The sequence below is a fragment of the Apaloderma vittatum genome, unplaced genomic scaffold (assembly GCF_000703405.1).
Source record: "Apaloderma vittatum isolate BGI_N311 unplaced genomic scaffold, ASM70340v1 scaffold31885, whole genome shotgun sequence".
NCBI classification, from domain to species: Eukaryota; Metazoa; Chordata; class Aves; order Trogoniformes; family Trogonidae; genus Apaloderma; species Apaloderma vittatum.
The window spans coordinates 5,791-24,039 of record NW_009715988.1 but is presented as its reverse complement, the minus strand read 5'-3'; the positions used below and the strand labels follow the sequence as shown (position 1 = coordinate 24,039).

The window sequence follows — 18,249 nt, the reverse complement described above, 5'->3', positions numbered from 1 at the left end:
AGCGGGGGCGAAAAAGCCGCTGGAAGGGGAGTGGAACGAGGGAAATGAACCAAGTACCCTGCGATGACCAGACTAAGGAAAGATGTGTTTTTCTCTTGAAAGGGAATAACTTCACCTTTATGTGTTTTCAAGTTTTGGGAGGCTGAAATGTGAAAAAATGTCCGTTTTGGGAGTGAGGGTGAGACTGAGGGGCACTGCTCGTTTACACAGCAGCTCAACACCGTTCAATCTCCGCCTCCCGCAAACCTGAACTCAGGAGGGAGCAATAATGTGAGAACTGTCTCGCGTCTCTCTTGTCACGCAGCTGTAGCGCTTCCATATTAAACTCGGGAATTTAGTTTCAGCACTCAGTAGCAAACAATTTTCTTAGAATGTGAACTTCAAACTGTTAAACTAGAGAGTACAAATCTGTATTCAAACCGTTTTAAGTGTTAAAAATCCTGACAAATTATTACTCAACAATAATATATGTAATTTCTTAATAATCCCCGATATATATAGTTTTAAAAGGTTAATCACTTTCTACTTAAATGGAGAAATAGAATATCTAATTTCCTTTGCAGAGTCATGCTGATTAGGCTCCCTTCCCCCAAGTTTTCAAGTTTTAGCAGTATTACATACCAACAAGATTTCTGGGAACTTGAATAAAATCCTCCACGAATTCCAAGTAACTTCTAGCCTTTTTTACAGCATCAGCAGTCTGGAAACGAATGTAAAAAAATACAGTTTATTTGTAAATATAATATGCTAAAAAATAAAACCTTGTAGCAACAACTCAAAGTTTTCCAAACATCAAACTTATTTTCAAACAGAACAGAGACAAGATTAATCTAGTTTTGAACTAAATGTTAGAGAAATAACAGAGTAATGCGCCCAGACAAAATTCTGTAGCAAAATGAAGCATCAGTAATAAATAAAACATCTTTTTCCATGTTATTTCAAGATGTTTAAAAATAGTATCTGCAATTTACCACTAGTAAAGCCCAGACATAAAATATCTTACAGATACATCTTGAAGCAGTTTCTGGTAGATATTAATTGTGGAAAAGCAGCTAACTATATTCTATTACTCCCAAATCAAGACATAATTTTCAAATCTAAAGTCCATTTGTTAAAAAAAACCACCACCACCACCACCACAAAACAAACAAAATCAACAAAAAGCCACCAAAACATAATTTTGATGAAGATTCTGTACTGAAAAGAAATTTGCAAGAGGCCCTATCAGCATTCACAGAAACCTCAGCTTATGAGAATAAAAGAAACTTTGGATCATGTTTCACCTGACCTGATAGCGAATGAGTAGTTATGTGGCTACAATTAGATGGGCAAACTACAAAACTATAGTTTAACCTCTGCATTTTCTTCTAAATTCCTTTGGAAGCATCCAGTTTTTCTCCAGAGAAACTTGCTGCCATCAGTACTGTCAGCAATATACATTTATTTTGGTATTTTTAACATGCAATCCACTATTGATTACCCAGAGGGCCACGTACAGAAAAACGGCAAAGGAGAAAATTAATTTTAGACTCATTTGTCTCTTGACGGTATCTAACGATTATGTCACCTGATAAAAATAAGACATTGCAGGCTCACTGGAAGCAGTGACTGCCTTTACAGTCTTTTCAATGGGAAAGGTGCACCGATTTTTCAGAACAGCCTAAATAAAACAGCCATTTGGAGGTTTCTCCTCTGTGAAGTTTCCGTTGTCCAACACCGCGCTCCAGGAGGCAGCGGCGCAATGCTGCGGGGCAGGACTGGGCAGCGGTCAGGCCAGCGGGAGAGCCAAAGGGGCAAAAGCGCTGCAGGAAAGTACAGGAACACGCAGACACAGCACGCCAGCCTCTTTAGACCTGGCTACACGTACAAGTTTTCTGGTTTCTCTACAAAAAATTCTTCTGTTTGTGTCCTGTCTTATGCTTGACAGGGAACAAAGCCTGAATAACCAGCACCTTCAGAGTAGCAGCAGGCAAACTACACCAGTGCAACTGACTGTACAGTGGTCGCTAAAAACACAAACTGCCCCACAGAACCTGCCCTAATCCTATCGCCTCTACACTGCAAGCAACGTTACAACCAAGACATCTTCCTTCCAGAAGGCTGATTTCTGGCCACAGTTCATCTACAATGTTTTCCAAGAGCAGAGCATCATTGGCCAACGGGAAGAAGCGCTCTTGTAGCTTTATTATTAAGTGACAGAAAATAATTGACAGTTAACTGAGGCTATGCAGATGCTGAAACAAGAAACAAAGCCTCAAATTAGGAACAGAAGAAGTGTAGAATTAAGAACCGAATATCAGCGTCTAGTCAGTAATGGTAGATTTTGCGCAGAGTTTTCATTTCACACTAATGCCTCAAGTCTTTTCATCTGTCATTTTTTAGGCAACATATGAAATAAGATGCAAGAGTCGTTGGTACTCTTTTCAATCAAATTACGGAAGTCCTAGGAAAAAAAAACATGTATAAATCTTTACTTCTGGCAGAGGTCAAAGTGACAGCAAGAGAAATATGTGCAAATTGGATTTCACAGTAATGAAACAAGCAATAAAGCATGGAAAAAAGATGGACAGAAGTCATTGTAGGGAGCAGAGGCCAGGCTGCATACCCAAAAAACCTGCTAAAACGATCCAAACTTCAACACACATTAGCACTTTTTCACCTTCAACCAACTCTACCCATAGCACACAATTAACTAGAGTTCCATGTCCCGCCTCAGAAGTGCATTTATCAATTCTTTCCCAAATAAAGATGAAGAGGCAGTGACTGCTTTCAGAGAGGCAGAGTTGGGATGAGGAAATAAAGCACTGCCAGTCACTGCAGCTCTCCAGCGCACCCAGGAGCATATCTACACTTTGCCACTAGCGCTCGGAATTCTTACGCAAGCACAACCTGTGTGACTCATTCACACTCCAACATGAGATAGCACATAAAGCTGATATGGACAGCATATTCTCGGTTCCTTGCAGTCAGTACTTCAGAAAAGGAAAAGAAAAATCACTTCTCTCTCTAGAAGTCAGTATGCACACGGATTAAAGACCTCAAAGAATTCTAGTTTCTAGTAACCACCTTTCTAAATTTGAATTACAGTCTAGACACCCATTCATGCTCTGGTTATTCCACATGGCAGCCCATACAAGCAAGATATTCCCACGTTACTTGCAGAGTCTAACAGGCAGATTACTGACTAGAAAAATACCCTGCATTTATTACATCTATGACTTCAGCAGCAGCAGGATTCTACATGAGTCTGAAACAAGAACTGTATGGCCGTATACTTGAGGAAAACATTTTGTAACACAGTATCAGTTCAGATCCAATCTCAGAAGTCTCACACTAAGGGGTCTTGGAATCAAAGTGGTCTTGACCGCACACAGAAAAAGCATGAACAGCCACCCATACAGTTTACCTTCTAATTCCATACCTTCCCAATATTCTTTAAAATTCATCTCCCTGTTCCTTTCCTCAAAGATTACCGCCCTGAGCAACACTGAACTTTTATTTGCATGCAAAACTTTAGCTACGGGAGACCCTCAGGCCCTGACTACAATGTCAAGGACAGTGGATCACTACTCCCAAACATCTCGGCGCCCAAAATTGTCTGCCCACACAGCCACCCATTAGGGCCTGGCTGCTTGCCAGCTTCAGCTAAAAAGAGGCAAAAAGTGTAGACAAGCATACCCAGATGCTGAAGTCCTCATCACATGGAATATTCAGGTTGCCTGGCTTTTTTAGAAGCAGCCATCACTTCTAGGAAGGACAAGGCTGCATGTCTCTAAAGGCATTTTCTTTTAGGGGGCATCTGGTATTTATAATCCCTACTGTGCACTACTGTAAGAGGCTGGTGACAGTCATAACCTTTCCACAAGTTTCAGCATCACGTCATCCACGTTAAAGAGGTCGAAACTAGAATACACGGGACATTCTACTGCATTAAACTTGTCCGATTCTTCTGTATTAACTGTGAGATGCGATTTACTGATAGTACTAGAGCAAAGGAGGATCTGTTGTCACCTTCATACCCTGCAAGTTTTTAAGTTTCACTAAAAAAGGACACATTCTTTAGAGATACTGAAGACATTTGTGCTCCTTACAAATGCATAAAGTTCATCCGACCCTTGGATCACAACCAGGTTCTACTCCTGACATGCAGGAAGCCTAATTCAAGACTATAGATTCCTGAATCAGTACACAACTAAGGATTTCTGAAAGTGTTAATACCAGAGACTCAGGTGGCACCTGTAGAGTTGTTAACATGGGATAAAAACTCTCAAGAAACGTTCTGACAAGGCCCTGGTGACAGTGGCACCTTTGTTACTACTCTTCTGCCTCCTACATGGATCCATGTTTTGGTCCAAAAACTAGCTATGTTTCAAGCCATTTGTGAGATTTAAAGCTCATCAGGTAAGAGTCAGATAAACCGAATTAATTTGGAGCAAATCGGTGTTTTGCCAAAGCCACCATTAAATTGCCAAAATGAAAGCGTTAGTAGCAGTAGATACAGGCTTTAACATATCTGGTTACGTCAAAGGACCAGACACCACATAGCGAAAACATAGGTCAGCTAGAAACAGGGAGAATCAACAAGAATAACACATACAGTCCGAAGGAAAAAAATAAAATCTGTGCTCAGGTAGAACAGCAGCAAATGACACTTCCCTCAAGCTGACCGAGATGCACAGTGCAACTGGGAAATGTGTGCACAGCACCAGAAGTGCTGAGAAGGGAACACACCTTATGGAGGTCACCACTGCAATGGACTCTTGCATTTCAAATAGATGTAGTGTAAGTTGCCGTAACGCAAACATGCGTATAGACACTCCTTATGTCTGGGCACAGCTCTCACCACTCTAGAAGTAAAGTGTGAAATGCTCAGATTCACACCAAGTTTCCCCCTTACCTCGCCGTAGATTCTGAAAGTACCAGTATCCTCCTCAAGTTCAATGGCAGTAACTCCTGGAACCTTCCGGGCTTGTTGGATGTTACTGCCATGCGTTCCTATAGCAAGTCCCATTAAATCTTCCCTGACTACAAACTCCTCATGAAATGCTGCAGCAAGCTGCTTCGTGCACTGAAAGGAAAACAAAGTAAGACTCACCCACACGCAGTTATGTGCTCAGTTTCAAGCAACAAGAATTACAAGCAGTGGCTTACTTCTAAGTGTTTTGTAGCTTCTTCATTTCTTGACATAAGCATGAGTTTGGTACGAATGCTGCGCAGATGCATGTCACTCAGTATGTTCACTCTCTTCACTGTTGCTTCACTGGCAGACTACAAAGGAGAAAGAAAATGAAGTTTCATTTTTTAAGCAAATCCACAATTGAGTGATACATTGTGAACATATTCAACCCAAATTACAAACATGATCTGAATTTCCAGAACTTATAGATATTATTCTTCCTCAAAACAAAGCATGAGAAATTTAGCAGCACCTCTGTAAACCAACAATTTTCTGAGTTGTCACTCAGTATATTTTACACTAAATATTTTGCTACTGAATATAGAGTCTTTCCTCTTCATGATCCCCACACAAACAAATTTCATTCCATCACATACTTGTCACTCACTGTCTGAACGGCAGAGCTAGGCAAATAAGCAAGGAAAACACAATCCTGGAGGGTGAGGTACAAGTGGATAATATTAAATAAACAGAACTGTGACAAGAAACTAAGTAAAAGTTGGTAAAAGCTGATAAAAGCCTATGCAATAATAAAAAAACAACATAGAAGAATTTAGGTGACTACTGGCTATGCTAAACTGGTGCAGTTCTTCACATGGAAACCCAGCTGTACGTCAAAGTACACCATGTGATACAGTGCAGGTGGAATCCAGAGCAGAGTAAGCCGGAGTTGGCTTTCAGTCAGATGCACAGATCAGTAAAATGGCATTCGTTTGTAGATGGCAAAACTCATAAAAACAAAGACTGAAAGCTGCTCCTAAATTTAGGCTTTATGCAGCACAGTACTTGCAGCCCCTCCAAAAGACCTCCCCATTAAGATTAAACTTAAACACACCTACTTATATTAGATCTTTCACAATTTACCTAGCTTGACAAGTTAAACCATTTTCCATACGAATAGGCAGCTGGCTACATACTTCCCACAAATACTACACTGAATTTTCATGCAAGATTTACAGAGAAGTAACAACTTACCAGTATTATTAGTTGAGCAGTTTCAGCATGATAAAAAATTCTACATGCTCCCACAGCTTTCTTGAAATCTTTATGTGCATTTTCATTAGCACACCTGAGAAGGCAAGATACTTGTTATTTCAACAAGCCGTATCAAAACAGAACACGTAATACCATGATCAGAACCAAAAAAGTTTCAGAGTAGTTTATGGCAAAGACCGCTTAGCAACCAGAAAGTTCCCATTCTTAGCATGGCTCCGGAGGTTATTTCTCCGTGGACCACACACCATCATGGTTATTTGGCAAGTTATTCGGCACTGCGAGTGCCTCACCCTCTCTGAACCTAAAGCAAGACTTGAAGCTGCCATCTCAGAATTTCCTTTTTGCCCCCACCCCAGAGAGGTGGTGGAGGCTCCATGCCTGGAGACATTCAAGGTCAGGCCGGATGGGGCTCTGAGCAACCTGATCTAGTTAAAGACGTCCCTGCTCCCTGCAAGAGATTGGACTAAGTGACCTTTAAAGGTTCCTTCCAACCCAACACATTCAATGAATCCATGACTCAAAAGCTCAGCAGAGACCCAGTCAAAAGTTTCTAAACCTGCTACTGCATTCATAGCCACCTGCAAGGTTCTTCATGGATCTGTAAGCCGGCCTATAAAATATAAACCCCATGGGATCTTTTCCCCCTCAAATACAGTAAATGCCTTATTAAATCACGCAGAGCTACTCACGCATCTCTCAGATCCTCAGGGACGTCCACGGTGCACTTGAAAAAGGTGTTCTTTTTGACAGTTTTGTTTTGATTCACAGGTCGGAGTCGTTCATAAGTGACAATTTCATTGTAAGTGGCATCACAAGCAGCATATTCAATGACGTAAAACTGGAAGAATTTATTTACTTTAAAATGGTAACTTCAGGAAGGAACAATAAAGACATCACTAGCATCACCAAGGAAGTACAAAGTATGAATATACAGACTAAAACATAAATGTGAGCTGATATAATGCTACAATTCTACACAAATGAGCCTGGACGTACTTTAGTGTCCATCTAATACCTCAGTGAAGTCAGGGCACCATATCAGCATGATTTCAGCCCCCCTTTTTCTCATGCCCATCCCTCTTCAAATACCTACTTTAGTCCAATTCCAAGTTCCAAGATTCAAAGTGCTTACTGATGCTCTAATTCTAAAAAAATACCTAATACGAGCAAAGGCAACTCATTCTTCACAGAAATATCTGCTCCACAACAGTTTAAAGAAAAACTACAAAAAACCCCTAAACAAATGATTCAACAGGCAAACTACCTGCTAATCATGCAAGATCAAACAGAAAATAAAAATTCAGTCTTTTTGATACACAGTATCCCAAATTTAGGAGGTCAGCAGAACTAAGAAGACTTAACAGCTACTAATAATCTACTCCTACACCACCAATAATCCACCCAACGTAAGTATAAAGAAGCTTGTGTGCACGGTCTCCCCGAAGCCCGGCTGTGTGTCAGGGATGCAGCCTTCTCCCATCCTCCCTTCCACCCGTGGGCAACATAGGAGTGCAGTGGTACTTTCTCCCCTTCCTCCCTCAAAATTGTTTTTTTGTTTTTGTCAGCGTACACAATTTACTCAATTATCAAGAAAAAGTAAATCACTAAGGTTGTGACACACTTTTCCACATGCTGTTTTCCAAGTTCACATTTTAGGTTTAGCTCAGGTATCACCCCAATCATGTAAAAGCTGCTTTGAAACATGTCACGAAAGAGCTGGGTAATACTAATGAAAAATAAATACTGAAGTGACAACTAAATGTAAGAGAACTGCCACTACATACTTAAAAAAATTAACTCCTCTAGGTATAGATAATTCTGAATCAGATCAGAACAATCAGCTATCATCAGGTACATGGGTTGTTTGTGAATTCAACATTTACCTTGAGGAAAAACTTGAACATGGAACCATGTCAAAGACCACCCAAAGAACCAAAATTGAACTGTGAGGTTTTTTAGGGGGCAGACAATTCCATAAAATAACTAATCTGACAACACTGCATAAAGACACCAATCATCCGAGGATGAAAAATATTTTTTGTCAAAAATACTACAAAATTAAGAATCAGATAAAATTGAATTTAAATTCAGATTTTTTTTTCTCTTATGACTTTTTTGTTTAAAATAAGCAGCATAGTAAGGTAGCTGAGAGTAAAATTCCAAACTTCTGCGACGTAAGTGAAGCAGATTAGCCCCAAATGACAAACTCTATGACTTAAACCTGTTTGTCTCCTTTTCTCTTGTTTTCTTAACAAAGTGTTCATCCACAAGGATCAAGACACAAAAATCTTCCTTTGATAACTGTTTACACCACCTTGCCTGCACAGAGCTGAACAGCAGCTACTATTTGTCGATAATCTTTAAACAATACCAGAAATGGGACAACTTTTTTCTCGACCCTGTATCCTCTGGGTTTAGGAATCTAATACAGCAGAAGCATCAAAACACAGGACTTTTCTTACCAAGAAGTTACATTCTTTTGCTGTCATTTCACAAAAGAAAGCTTTAATGAGACCGTATCAGACACTGTCACAGAAATGTACACTTAAGCATCTGAATCTACACGTTGCTTTGCAGCTGCAACTCTAAAAGCCAACAAACTTGACATACACAAAAGCAAACCAACCAGTCTATTTCTACCACTCTCAGTCAAAACACATCCACAAAAAAGAACCCACAGCAACACACATCAGCAGCTACCACACACTTCATTTTTAGAGTTTCAACACCGACTTCAACCACAGGTGAGAAGTACTGCTTTACTTAATTTTTAGCACCAAGTTCAATTCATAAGGTAGGTTTGTTAGAAGTCCTGTTCTCAGACACACATGCAGTCCTCCAACCAGTTAACCCACTAAGGATGGACGTGATTTGCTCCACTATAAACACAGTCACGGAACACAGCGTGGGTCACTATGAAGCAATCTCGACTTAGAACTGTTTTGTCATTGTTTTTGCACTGGTAGTACTTCGTTATAGTTTTGCCATCACAAAAACCTTTTGTATTTAACGTAACAGCATGAATCCATAGGTTTTAAAATAATTTACCTCTCCTTTCATCATTCGAACTTTTGCCAGCCACCAGCCACAAGGTTCTTGGTCATTTGCTCTAGAATAAACCTGAAAATGAAAGCAGTAAGAAACACTGAAGGCACAGATAGACATAATTCATGTGCTTTCACACGTAATGAAGAAAGAACATTGCAGCTTTGAACAGTATGCTACACTTTTTTTTTTATTATTTCGTACTGTAAGGACTGTCAATAGACTTTCTCTGCATACGCTAACTGAGGATTCAACAGAAATTTCTAAAGGAAGTCAAAACTTTGGCTCACTCTTATTCAGGGGTAGTTCCTCATTAAATTCAAACATTATCGTCACGCCGAAAGCCCACACATAGAATTAACTCCACAATTAAGAGTTCTGGTTTGTCCTTGGCTTACCTGATAAACCTAGAACAACTGAAACGAACCAAGTCAGTACATGACAAACACTACCAAATCAACACAAGATCAGATAGAAATTGATTACTTTTGAAACTTCAGTTGTCCTCCTCTCCTGTAAATTTCATTTACTCCTTACACACTTCACAGGGCAAAGTCCTCTGCATGCAACAAGGAATTTTGCAATAGCAAGGAGGAGGAAAATAAACCTTTACATTTAACCTCTGACAAAGCCTCCAAACAAAGCCTCTAACAACAGCATCTAGTTCAAAGAAAGTAACAGAAAAACCCAGCACCTGCACTGCACTGTTTCTTAGATTGCTAGGCCAAAACTATAAAGGTGCCCTGAAGAAATTAATTGACTTAATTTTAAGGAAAAGTAAAGTAAATAGCAGAAGTTAAATTGTTTACTAAAGGACTAAAGATACTACAATGTGCTGTGAACAGAACAGGCATCTCCTAATTTCCCAGTTTAATACATCATTCCTAATTAATTTTGTTTCTCTGTAAAACAGTATAATTGACAGAACAATACCAGATTGTACCATACTTTTCATTTGGGTTAAAACTCCTGTTATTGGAATAGCTTTATTACATCTTCACATCAAAACATTTCCAACAGTTACATTCCAGATCAAAAATTAAAATTACCTAGTTTTAATTCTGAAACATTCTCAGCTATTTTTAGATTTTGAGAAAGCTCCACTGCTAGTACTGTCAAAAAAACTGAAATATTAGTTTCACTGAAAGCCTAGTAAGTCTATTACTAGAGACACAACCCGTTCTGAATCTTCCCTTTGGTAATGCACCTGCAATCATCCTCCTCGCCTTGAACAGACAATCAGTTATGGATCAGAACAATTTATGAGGATAAACTCACCTCCACTTCATCTCCTTCACCAATTTCTTTCTTGATATCAGGGGGTGGTGGTAATCTGACTTCATTAAAGGGTACCTGGCGTTCTGGCTGCCAACTGAAAATTGAAGAGACGTTACACATTGTTACTAAATTTTTTCCTGTTGTTTTAGTTTTATTTTTAGAACTCTGAGTTTAACCAAAACTCATTCTCTCCATATAATCAAGTCTGTTTCTTCATTGCTAGAAAGCAAACCTCACCAGCAAAGGAACAAAATAGTCCTGTAAAAAAAAATTAAATCTAGGAAGACAGTAAATGACAAAGTAATTTTAAAATTAACAAAAAAAGTTAACTTGACTGAGTTCACTAAATGGCTTTCATAAAATCAGAGCGAAAAGATTATTAGATGATGCAGTTATACTCCTACAGTTCAAATCGTAACGCCTTTATACAGCCGTCAGCCTATCCTTGCAGTCCACGACAGGGTTCATCCATTTCTTCATCTCATACTTAACATTTCAACTGCTAACCAATGTGTGAAATATTCCAGGAAAATCTGACTCTGATCATCAACAAAACTGTACATTTCTACCTACAAACTTGACAGCATTCCCCCCTAAGTGTATGGCAAACATTCATTTTACAACATACCTTAGTATCTGCTTAGAAATTATTATCTGGCACATAAAATCAAAGTTTTACCTTCTTGTACAGAAATGCTATTTGTTTTACCACAGCTGGCTCTACATATAATTTCAGTTGTAAAGTATATATTTTACATGAATTTTACAAATACTATTGGAGCAATTAACATCTCTGTGTTCTCCTGAAATTCCTTTTCCTTCTACTCTGTGAATGCCACAGAATACCATCAGTTGTTCCTCAGTCCTTTAGTCAGAAGCCCAGATGAATACTCCATACAGGCTGAACTAAAAACCATGGGCAAAAACACTCATAAAAAGTTTTAGCACAGAATGTCTGAGGGACTTTGATGGTATCTGTCAAAGCATTCCAACATCCATCATTTACGCCCACCTTAAAAGTCCATGTAGGTACAGACAGGATCCAGAACCAACCTGTAACAGTAAGGATCACTGCAAGCCATTTATTTTGCTTACTTCAACTACATGCAGCCAGAGCAGTCCAAGTCAGCAGAATAAGTCTCAGTGTTAAGAGCAAAGGGCACTTCTGCAACTTCCCACAAGATGGGTACATTTATGTGTTTTCTCAGAAAAGATGGCTTATGCTTACGTGCCTCACTTATAAAGACGTGAGGTATCCAGTAAGTCATGCTCTAGCCATTACCATACAATTCAGCTTTTAAACACAGTGAAACTTCAAAAACAAGAAAACCTCACAAAGATTATGGAGAGCTTTAGCTGAAGCTGGAACGTATTTTGGCCATAAAATGCTATTTAAACCTTTTTTAATTTCTCAAAAATGGGCAAGGGAGCTGGCAAAAACCACTTGCAAGTCAACCGCCCTTGCTGCAACTATAACAGTCACAAAACCTGGGGTTTGGGTTTCTCCTTCCCCTCCTCACCTTTGGGAAGTTATAACTCGCAGATGCAAAGGCACATACTAAGATCTGAGGACAAAACACATTCCCTAAATTATAGAGAGTATCAAACTTCCTTTCAGAAACAGTGCAAGCAAACAAGCACAATTGGATCAAAAATATTGCAAACTCAACGAGCTGCTTGAATTTCTCTTAAGAATTTCAAATGTGCCTTGTAATTAAAGAATCTAGTAAATGGGCATTTACTGAAAGTTATAAACTGCCCATAATGAGATGCTATCACTGAAGAGACCTTGTATCTTTAATAAAATCTGCTTGAAGCTGCAGTAGGCTAATTTCGGTTCCATCTCTAATTATCTAAAGGAACTCCATCCACTGGAAGTGAATGGGCCAATAATGACCTAACCCTATCAGCTGCAAGACGTTTTGGTATTTTTTCTTAATAAGACAGTGGAAAAATCACACAGAAGGCTCAGTTCTCTGAATGTCAGTCAAAGTTCTGATGGCAAAGAGTCCACAACCAGAGCATCTCACTGGTGAAACGCAAAACACAAAGTTTTAGAAAAAGGCTTATGACTGCCTACCAATTACCTACTAAGAGGATCTGACAGAACTGAAGCCTAACGGTCAGAAGGATTATCCTAAATATCTGGTACAAGTTACTAAAACGGGTGGTGCTTGCTTCTTACAGTGGAGACGTCTTTCTTTCAACACGGCTGCTATGGGACTATATTGAACTGCACCTCAAGATCCAATTTTCTGCTTTATCCAGTAATAAAAGTTCCCAGTTCCTAAAGCTCCTGTGTTCATTCTCTGCCTCCTTATCTCCAAAAAATGTCTCTTAAAGGAATCAAGAATATCTGCCCAGAGATTAATTGTTGCTATGGCCACAAAATCATCATTAGCAGTCTGTGCTAGTACGCCAACTTTGAGAACCTTACAATAGCTGTAGATAAAGACTGGTTAACAATAGCAGAAAATGCAAACTGACAATTCAGACTGCCTTTAGCAGAGTCGATGTGTTTATTTCACTACTGCTTATCTCTATCACAACAGAATGATGCACTCTTGCCAACTTCGGTTCTACTAAAGCCCTTACGAATTTAACTCAGTAGAAAGGGTAATAATTTATTAGATTTACCTCACCAAGCAATTTGACTAGAACTACGTAAAAACTTCCGTATGTGGCCAATTTTTCATCAATAAAACATTCAACATTCGTTGTAGCCCATTTTTTTGGAACATGGCTGCTGCTGCCAGATTTTCTGTAGGACACATGGATGACGCTGATACTAAACACTAGAAATGTATCTGCCGATAATCAGATCCCCACTGTGAACCATGGGCACTTCCTTTAGCTTACTTGGCTTCTGACATGAAAGTATACGCTTCGAAGGCAAAGAGACTCCGACCTTGAAGAAAAGTAATGTGGATGTTGGATATGAAACTGAAGGTTTGTCACATCTAGGATGAATGATGCAATCTGGTTTTTGTTTGCTGGGTTTTGAGGTGGGGGTATGAAAACCTAAGAGATAGTAACAACTTCGATAACCACCTCAGTAAGCGTTAGTTCTGATTACAGTTGCCACCTTGTCTTCTAACTACTTTTCATAAAAGGGCTAGAAAAGCCAGGCTAGAAAGAAGCAAAGACTAGACCTTGCCAGGTAAACCCTAGGCTTACCTTTTTCTATCCCCCTAGGATTTACTTTTATACAAGTGTATATATGTATACGCACATACATGTACACACATATAGGTATACACACACACATCCTAGGATTATATATTCAGGAAAACATGCTGATTATAAACACACACTTACACACTCCTTACTATTACCTTTGTTACCCAGCAATCTTTCTTGTGGGAAGGCTCAGAGACTAACCTACAGGTTGGTGCTAGCACAGTTCAGTAACAATTTTCGTATCAAAAGCTGGCATGTTTTTAGGATCTCCACCTAGCAACTGGAAGGGAAATAGGAAAGAGAATGTAGCTCCCAAAGTATCTTAACTTAGCCCTGGAACAGGTAATCCACGGTGTTATCAGTCTGAACAACAGGTATTCATTTGTACTTTACCATCCCATGGATTATCTTCAACTTGCCACTACAAGTTCCCAGTAGCACTGCTGTGCTATATATTTAATGAAGAGGGTCTCATGGGTAATTCTTTCTCCAGATTTGCTTAAAGATTTGCACTAAAAAAAAATTAATCTTTAGACTGGATATATACATAAATTTATTTTCTTAATAGTTAAACAATAAAATCAATCCCCATCAGGATACTCCTATCTATTTCTCTCTGGTGGAGAGCAGCGACCAGCATTCCTCACAATAGACACAGAGAATTGTTTATTTAACAGTACTTTGGTAGTTTCCATCTTCTGCTTTAGTTTAAGAGTATCAGGCCTCTGCCATTAATTATTATCTTTTCTTGTATTAATTGGCTGTCACACCTATGGACATCGCTATAGACACCAAAACAATGTAAAGGACCATTGTTACTGACAAGCTGAATTCAGATACAGTGATTCAAGAAAGGAGTTCATGGAGACTGTGAACAGAACAGCAAGCCTGTATTTCTAGAACTATACCTTTATAATGAAACCTTCTTCCTCCTCATGTCAAAACAAAAGAAAACAGCAAAACAAGTACTCAAAAGTGCTTCTTGAAATAAAATACTTACTTGTTTTCGAATACCACTGTGAGCGAGTCCTCATGAACATCTTTGATAAATCCCTGAAACAAAAACATTTTTGTTACAAGAATGCATGTGAAATCAAAACAAAGGAGCAATTTCGATAAAGTCTGAAACTAAGCCAAACAGCAGACCACTACGAGTACTATGGTTCCAATTCAGGAAAGTTCCAAGACACGATCCCACTGTTTGCATGAGATTGCAAAGGACATTCTTAGTTGACTGTTCTAAGAAATACAGTGCTCAGGGGTTGTTTCAAATGACTGCTCAAATCAGAACAGCACATTTACAACTGAAAACTCACTCTTAGAGTTTATTATTTTATCTACAAGTGTGCACAACTGTGGGGTTTTTTTATGGGAACAAAATGAGAGAGATCTAGGCCCAGGGCAATTGGTACAACTCCCAGTCCAATGTCGAATACCTGTGCACAGCGCTATTTGCTTCACAGGTGTTCTTCTCAACACAAAATTGAATCCTCAGTTACTGTCCTCTAGAACACCATGGCAGCAAGTTTGGATAAAATCTGGCAACGCATGCTGCCATAGAGAGCACTATAGTATCACCTTTCAAATATCTAATTGGTTACTGTAGGAGGCCAAACACCTGTAGAATCTCACAGGAAAACAAAGAGAAGTACACTATTTCACATGTTTCTGTGATCCCAGGAACAGCTGAGAAAAAAATCCCTCTTCCTTTTTTTTAAAAAACAAAACAAACAAACAAAAAACCACCACAAAACAACCAGAGGCTTCTTTAGTGGGCAGCGATTATGTCACCAACTTAAAGACAAAGAATAACCTGATAGATACAATGGTACTCAAGTATCCACACAGAAATTAAGTTCCTACATCTCTTGATAAAGGAAGGCAGGCATGTTGCAAAATAAGCAGATAAAGGTTAAAGAAACATCTTTCTTTCAAGCTATTCCTGCTTTTGCTACGGCCTGGTGTTTGCCCAAGCAGAGGAGGTCAAGAAGGAACCTGCAGTTCTAAAGGAGTAAGAGTTGCACAGCTATGTTAAGGGTAAGTTCCAGGAAATCTGCGGAATGGATTATATCCGCTTAAGAAACTGCCAACTGAGGAGGACAAAGAACGCACGAACTCTGCGAGGAGCAACCAGCCCACAGAGAGAGGTATTATGTGTCAGCTCAGGGAAAGATAAATTTTGATACAGGAGATCCCTCAGCGTCATGACGGACAGCAAAGGAGCCCATACTGACAGCTGCTTGCAAAGGGTCTGCATAAACACATCTCCTTTCACCTGAACTTGGACTCAGACAATGCTGTGAAGGCACTTGCTCAAAACCTGCTTTCCTGCTCCCTGAGCTTCACTCAAACCCATCTGCCAGCAACACAGAAGACTGCTTGCAGCAGAAAGCACACTGGCAATCCTGAACAAAGCCAGTCACCAGAAAGCAGCTCCTGGAACCACCCCGTGCGTTCCTAACAAAACAAACCTGCTCAGAGGCCATCCCACCACTGCAAGGGAAGGAAGGCACATCTGTCTTCCAAAGGTAAGCAACTGAAATACTTGGCAATAAAATAGTACCTGTCATCAGGGACTTTCAGTTTCAAGGAAGTTTCTGGGCCAGTAAATCGGACAGGAATACTGAAGTTACACGCCTCTTTAAAGACGCAAAGGGGATACAAAATTTTACTGCCTGAACTACAGCTAACAAAAGAGGTAAAGCAGAACTTTTATTAAATTTATGATACTGATATCCCCTTTAAACACACCCCAACACGGGGACGTTAACACTGCGCTAAGTGCAGAAACTAAGAGTTGTTCTACTACAATTCTTACTACAACTCTATCCAGGGACAAAACACCCAAGTCACAGCACCGCGCACCAAGTTCACAAAGTCCAGCATTCTGCAGAATGACAAATTACCAACAGAAAGCAGTATTTACAGAAAGAGATTTAACTCCCTACTATGGACAGCTGTTTATCTGCATTCCAAGAGTTTTCGATTCAGTATTAGTCTTTGCCTCATTATGCTGCTAAATCTTACCTCTTTTGCTATTACATGCTCTCACAGTACCCAACATTAGGGGAAATATGTATTTAATTTCTAACGTCGGTCTACAGTAGCTAGAAATTGATTCTGCAGACCTGAATTCTGTTCTTTTGTTAAAAATCACATCTTCAGAATCAAGAGACTCAAAATCAGGTAGCACAAACCACCTGGAACAACATTCTAAACAATGCCCAGAGGAGTTTAGAAAATGCTGAATCCACTGACTAGCTGCAGGCTTCATTAATAAGACAAAAGAACTGGAAAAAAGGACTCCCAGCTGCACTGACTTTCCAGGATTTCAGACAATTAGTGCATCACTAGGTAAAGTCTGGCTTTCTGTAGAATGGTACAAACAGGATGAATATTCGCAATGACTTTCAAGCTATCTGAAGAACGGGAAAGCTGAAGTGGAGCAATAATGCAGAGATATGATTCGTGGCAGTCCAAGAGCTGACACTGCACAACCATCAGCTGCAAAACCAGAAACGCCAAATACTTGAAAATAAAATCAAAAAGAACAAATTCTGACAAAGGTTGGTACATTTCACAACATCGTGCGGGCTTTGGGAACTCCTTCACAGAAGTGCCCGCGTACTGCTCTTCTCGCAGCAGAGCAGAACGCCGACTCACAGCCAGCAGACAGGTATGCGGTGACTTGCGTGAAATTATCTGAACAGCACTTTCAGGTGGCATTCTCAAACTCTTTCACTCCACAATATTTACGTGACAGAAACACTCAAAATCAAATATAACGTTTATCAGGTATGCACTTCAGGTCACAAACAGACATACATAAAACATTACATAAAATCACATACTTATTTAAATAATTACACTGTTGTGAGGTCTGAAAAATTCTGAGCAGAGTCTAATTGAACAAACGCAAGACCAAGTGAAGGAATAATATAAAAGTCAAAAATCCAAAGTATAATTCTTCTCACTATTAGCAATTTCACAATTATACTAACTGAAGCACAGCAGTCTATAAGGTATTATAAATTGTATGGTTGATTTATAATACAACTAGAAATAATCAGAATTCCACATACATTTTAAATACAGCTTTATATGAAATTATTCCACTATCACTGAGAAACATGCCAAAAGTATCAAAATATTTGGCAAAAAAAATTCCTGCGTACTACTTTTCTACCTACAACCTTTACTACAAGCATTATCAGCTGTCACTTACAACTGCAAGATAAAATCAGAGAAACAGATTTAATCCATGTCACAATGAGATTCACTGTAATTTTTTAAGAAGTATTCCAAAAGAGCAGGGGGATTATTTAAAACAAAATAGTTTCATAAAAAAAAGGTAATATATTTTGCAATCCAAGTTTACATTAAAAGTAAAATTAAATCCTACAAATTCACAAAGATTTCTTCAGAAAGGGAGTGATGAACATAAAACAGAGAAGTAAATATCCTGGTTTTCAACTAGGAGTTTGAAGAAATCCTTTATCAGTGAGGTAACCTATATAAATAGATTTGTATGCTGAGCTTGCACCAGCCATGTCTGACACTGTATCAAAAACATT

General features: G+C 39.1%; 1 protein-coding gene across 4 annotated transcripts in view; it reads right to left on the bottom strand.

Moving 5' to 3' along the window:
• The window catches only part of FXR1 (fragile X mental retardation, autosomal homolog 1), a 26,621-nt gene extending 11,893 nt beyond the window's left edge, over positions 1-14,728 (bottom strand). For 2 of the 4 annotated variants that reach the window (XM_009869364.1, XM_009869365.1), the window contains exons 1-8: positions 14,676-14,728; positions 10,496-10,589; positions 9,221-9,292; positions 6,862-7,010; positions 6,152-6,245; positions 5,152-5,268; positions 4,898-5,068; positions 622-700 (exon numbers count right to left, since the gene is read on the bottom strand). In XM_009869364.1, coding sequence (XP_009867666.1) covers positions 622-700; positions 4,898-5,068; positions 5,152-5,268; positions 6,152-6,245; positions 6,862-7,010; positions 9,221-9,235 — 625 coding nt within the window. In that variant the 5' untranslated portion in view covers positions 9,236-9,292; positions 10,496-10,589; positions 14,676-14,728. The remainder of the gene's footprint in view (positions 1-621; positions 701-4,897; positions 5,069-5,151; positions 5,269-6,151; positions 6,246-6,861; positions 7,011-9,220; positions 9,293-10,495; positions 10,590-14,675) is intronic. The other 2 variants (XM_009869367.1, XM_009869363.1) reach the window with 1 other exon arrangement.
• Between the last annotated feature and the right edge of the window lie 3,521 nt (positions 14,729-18,249).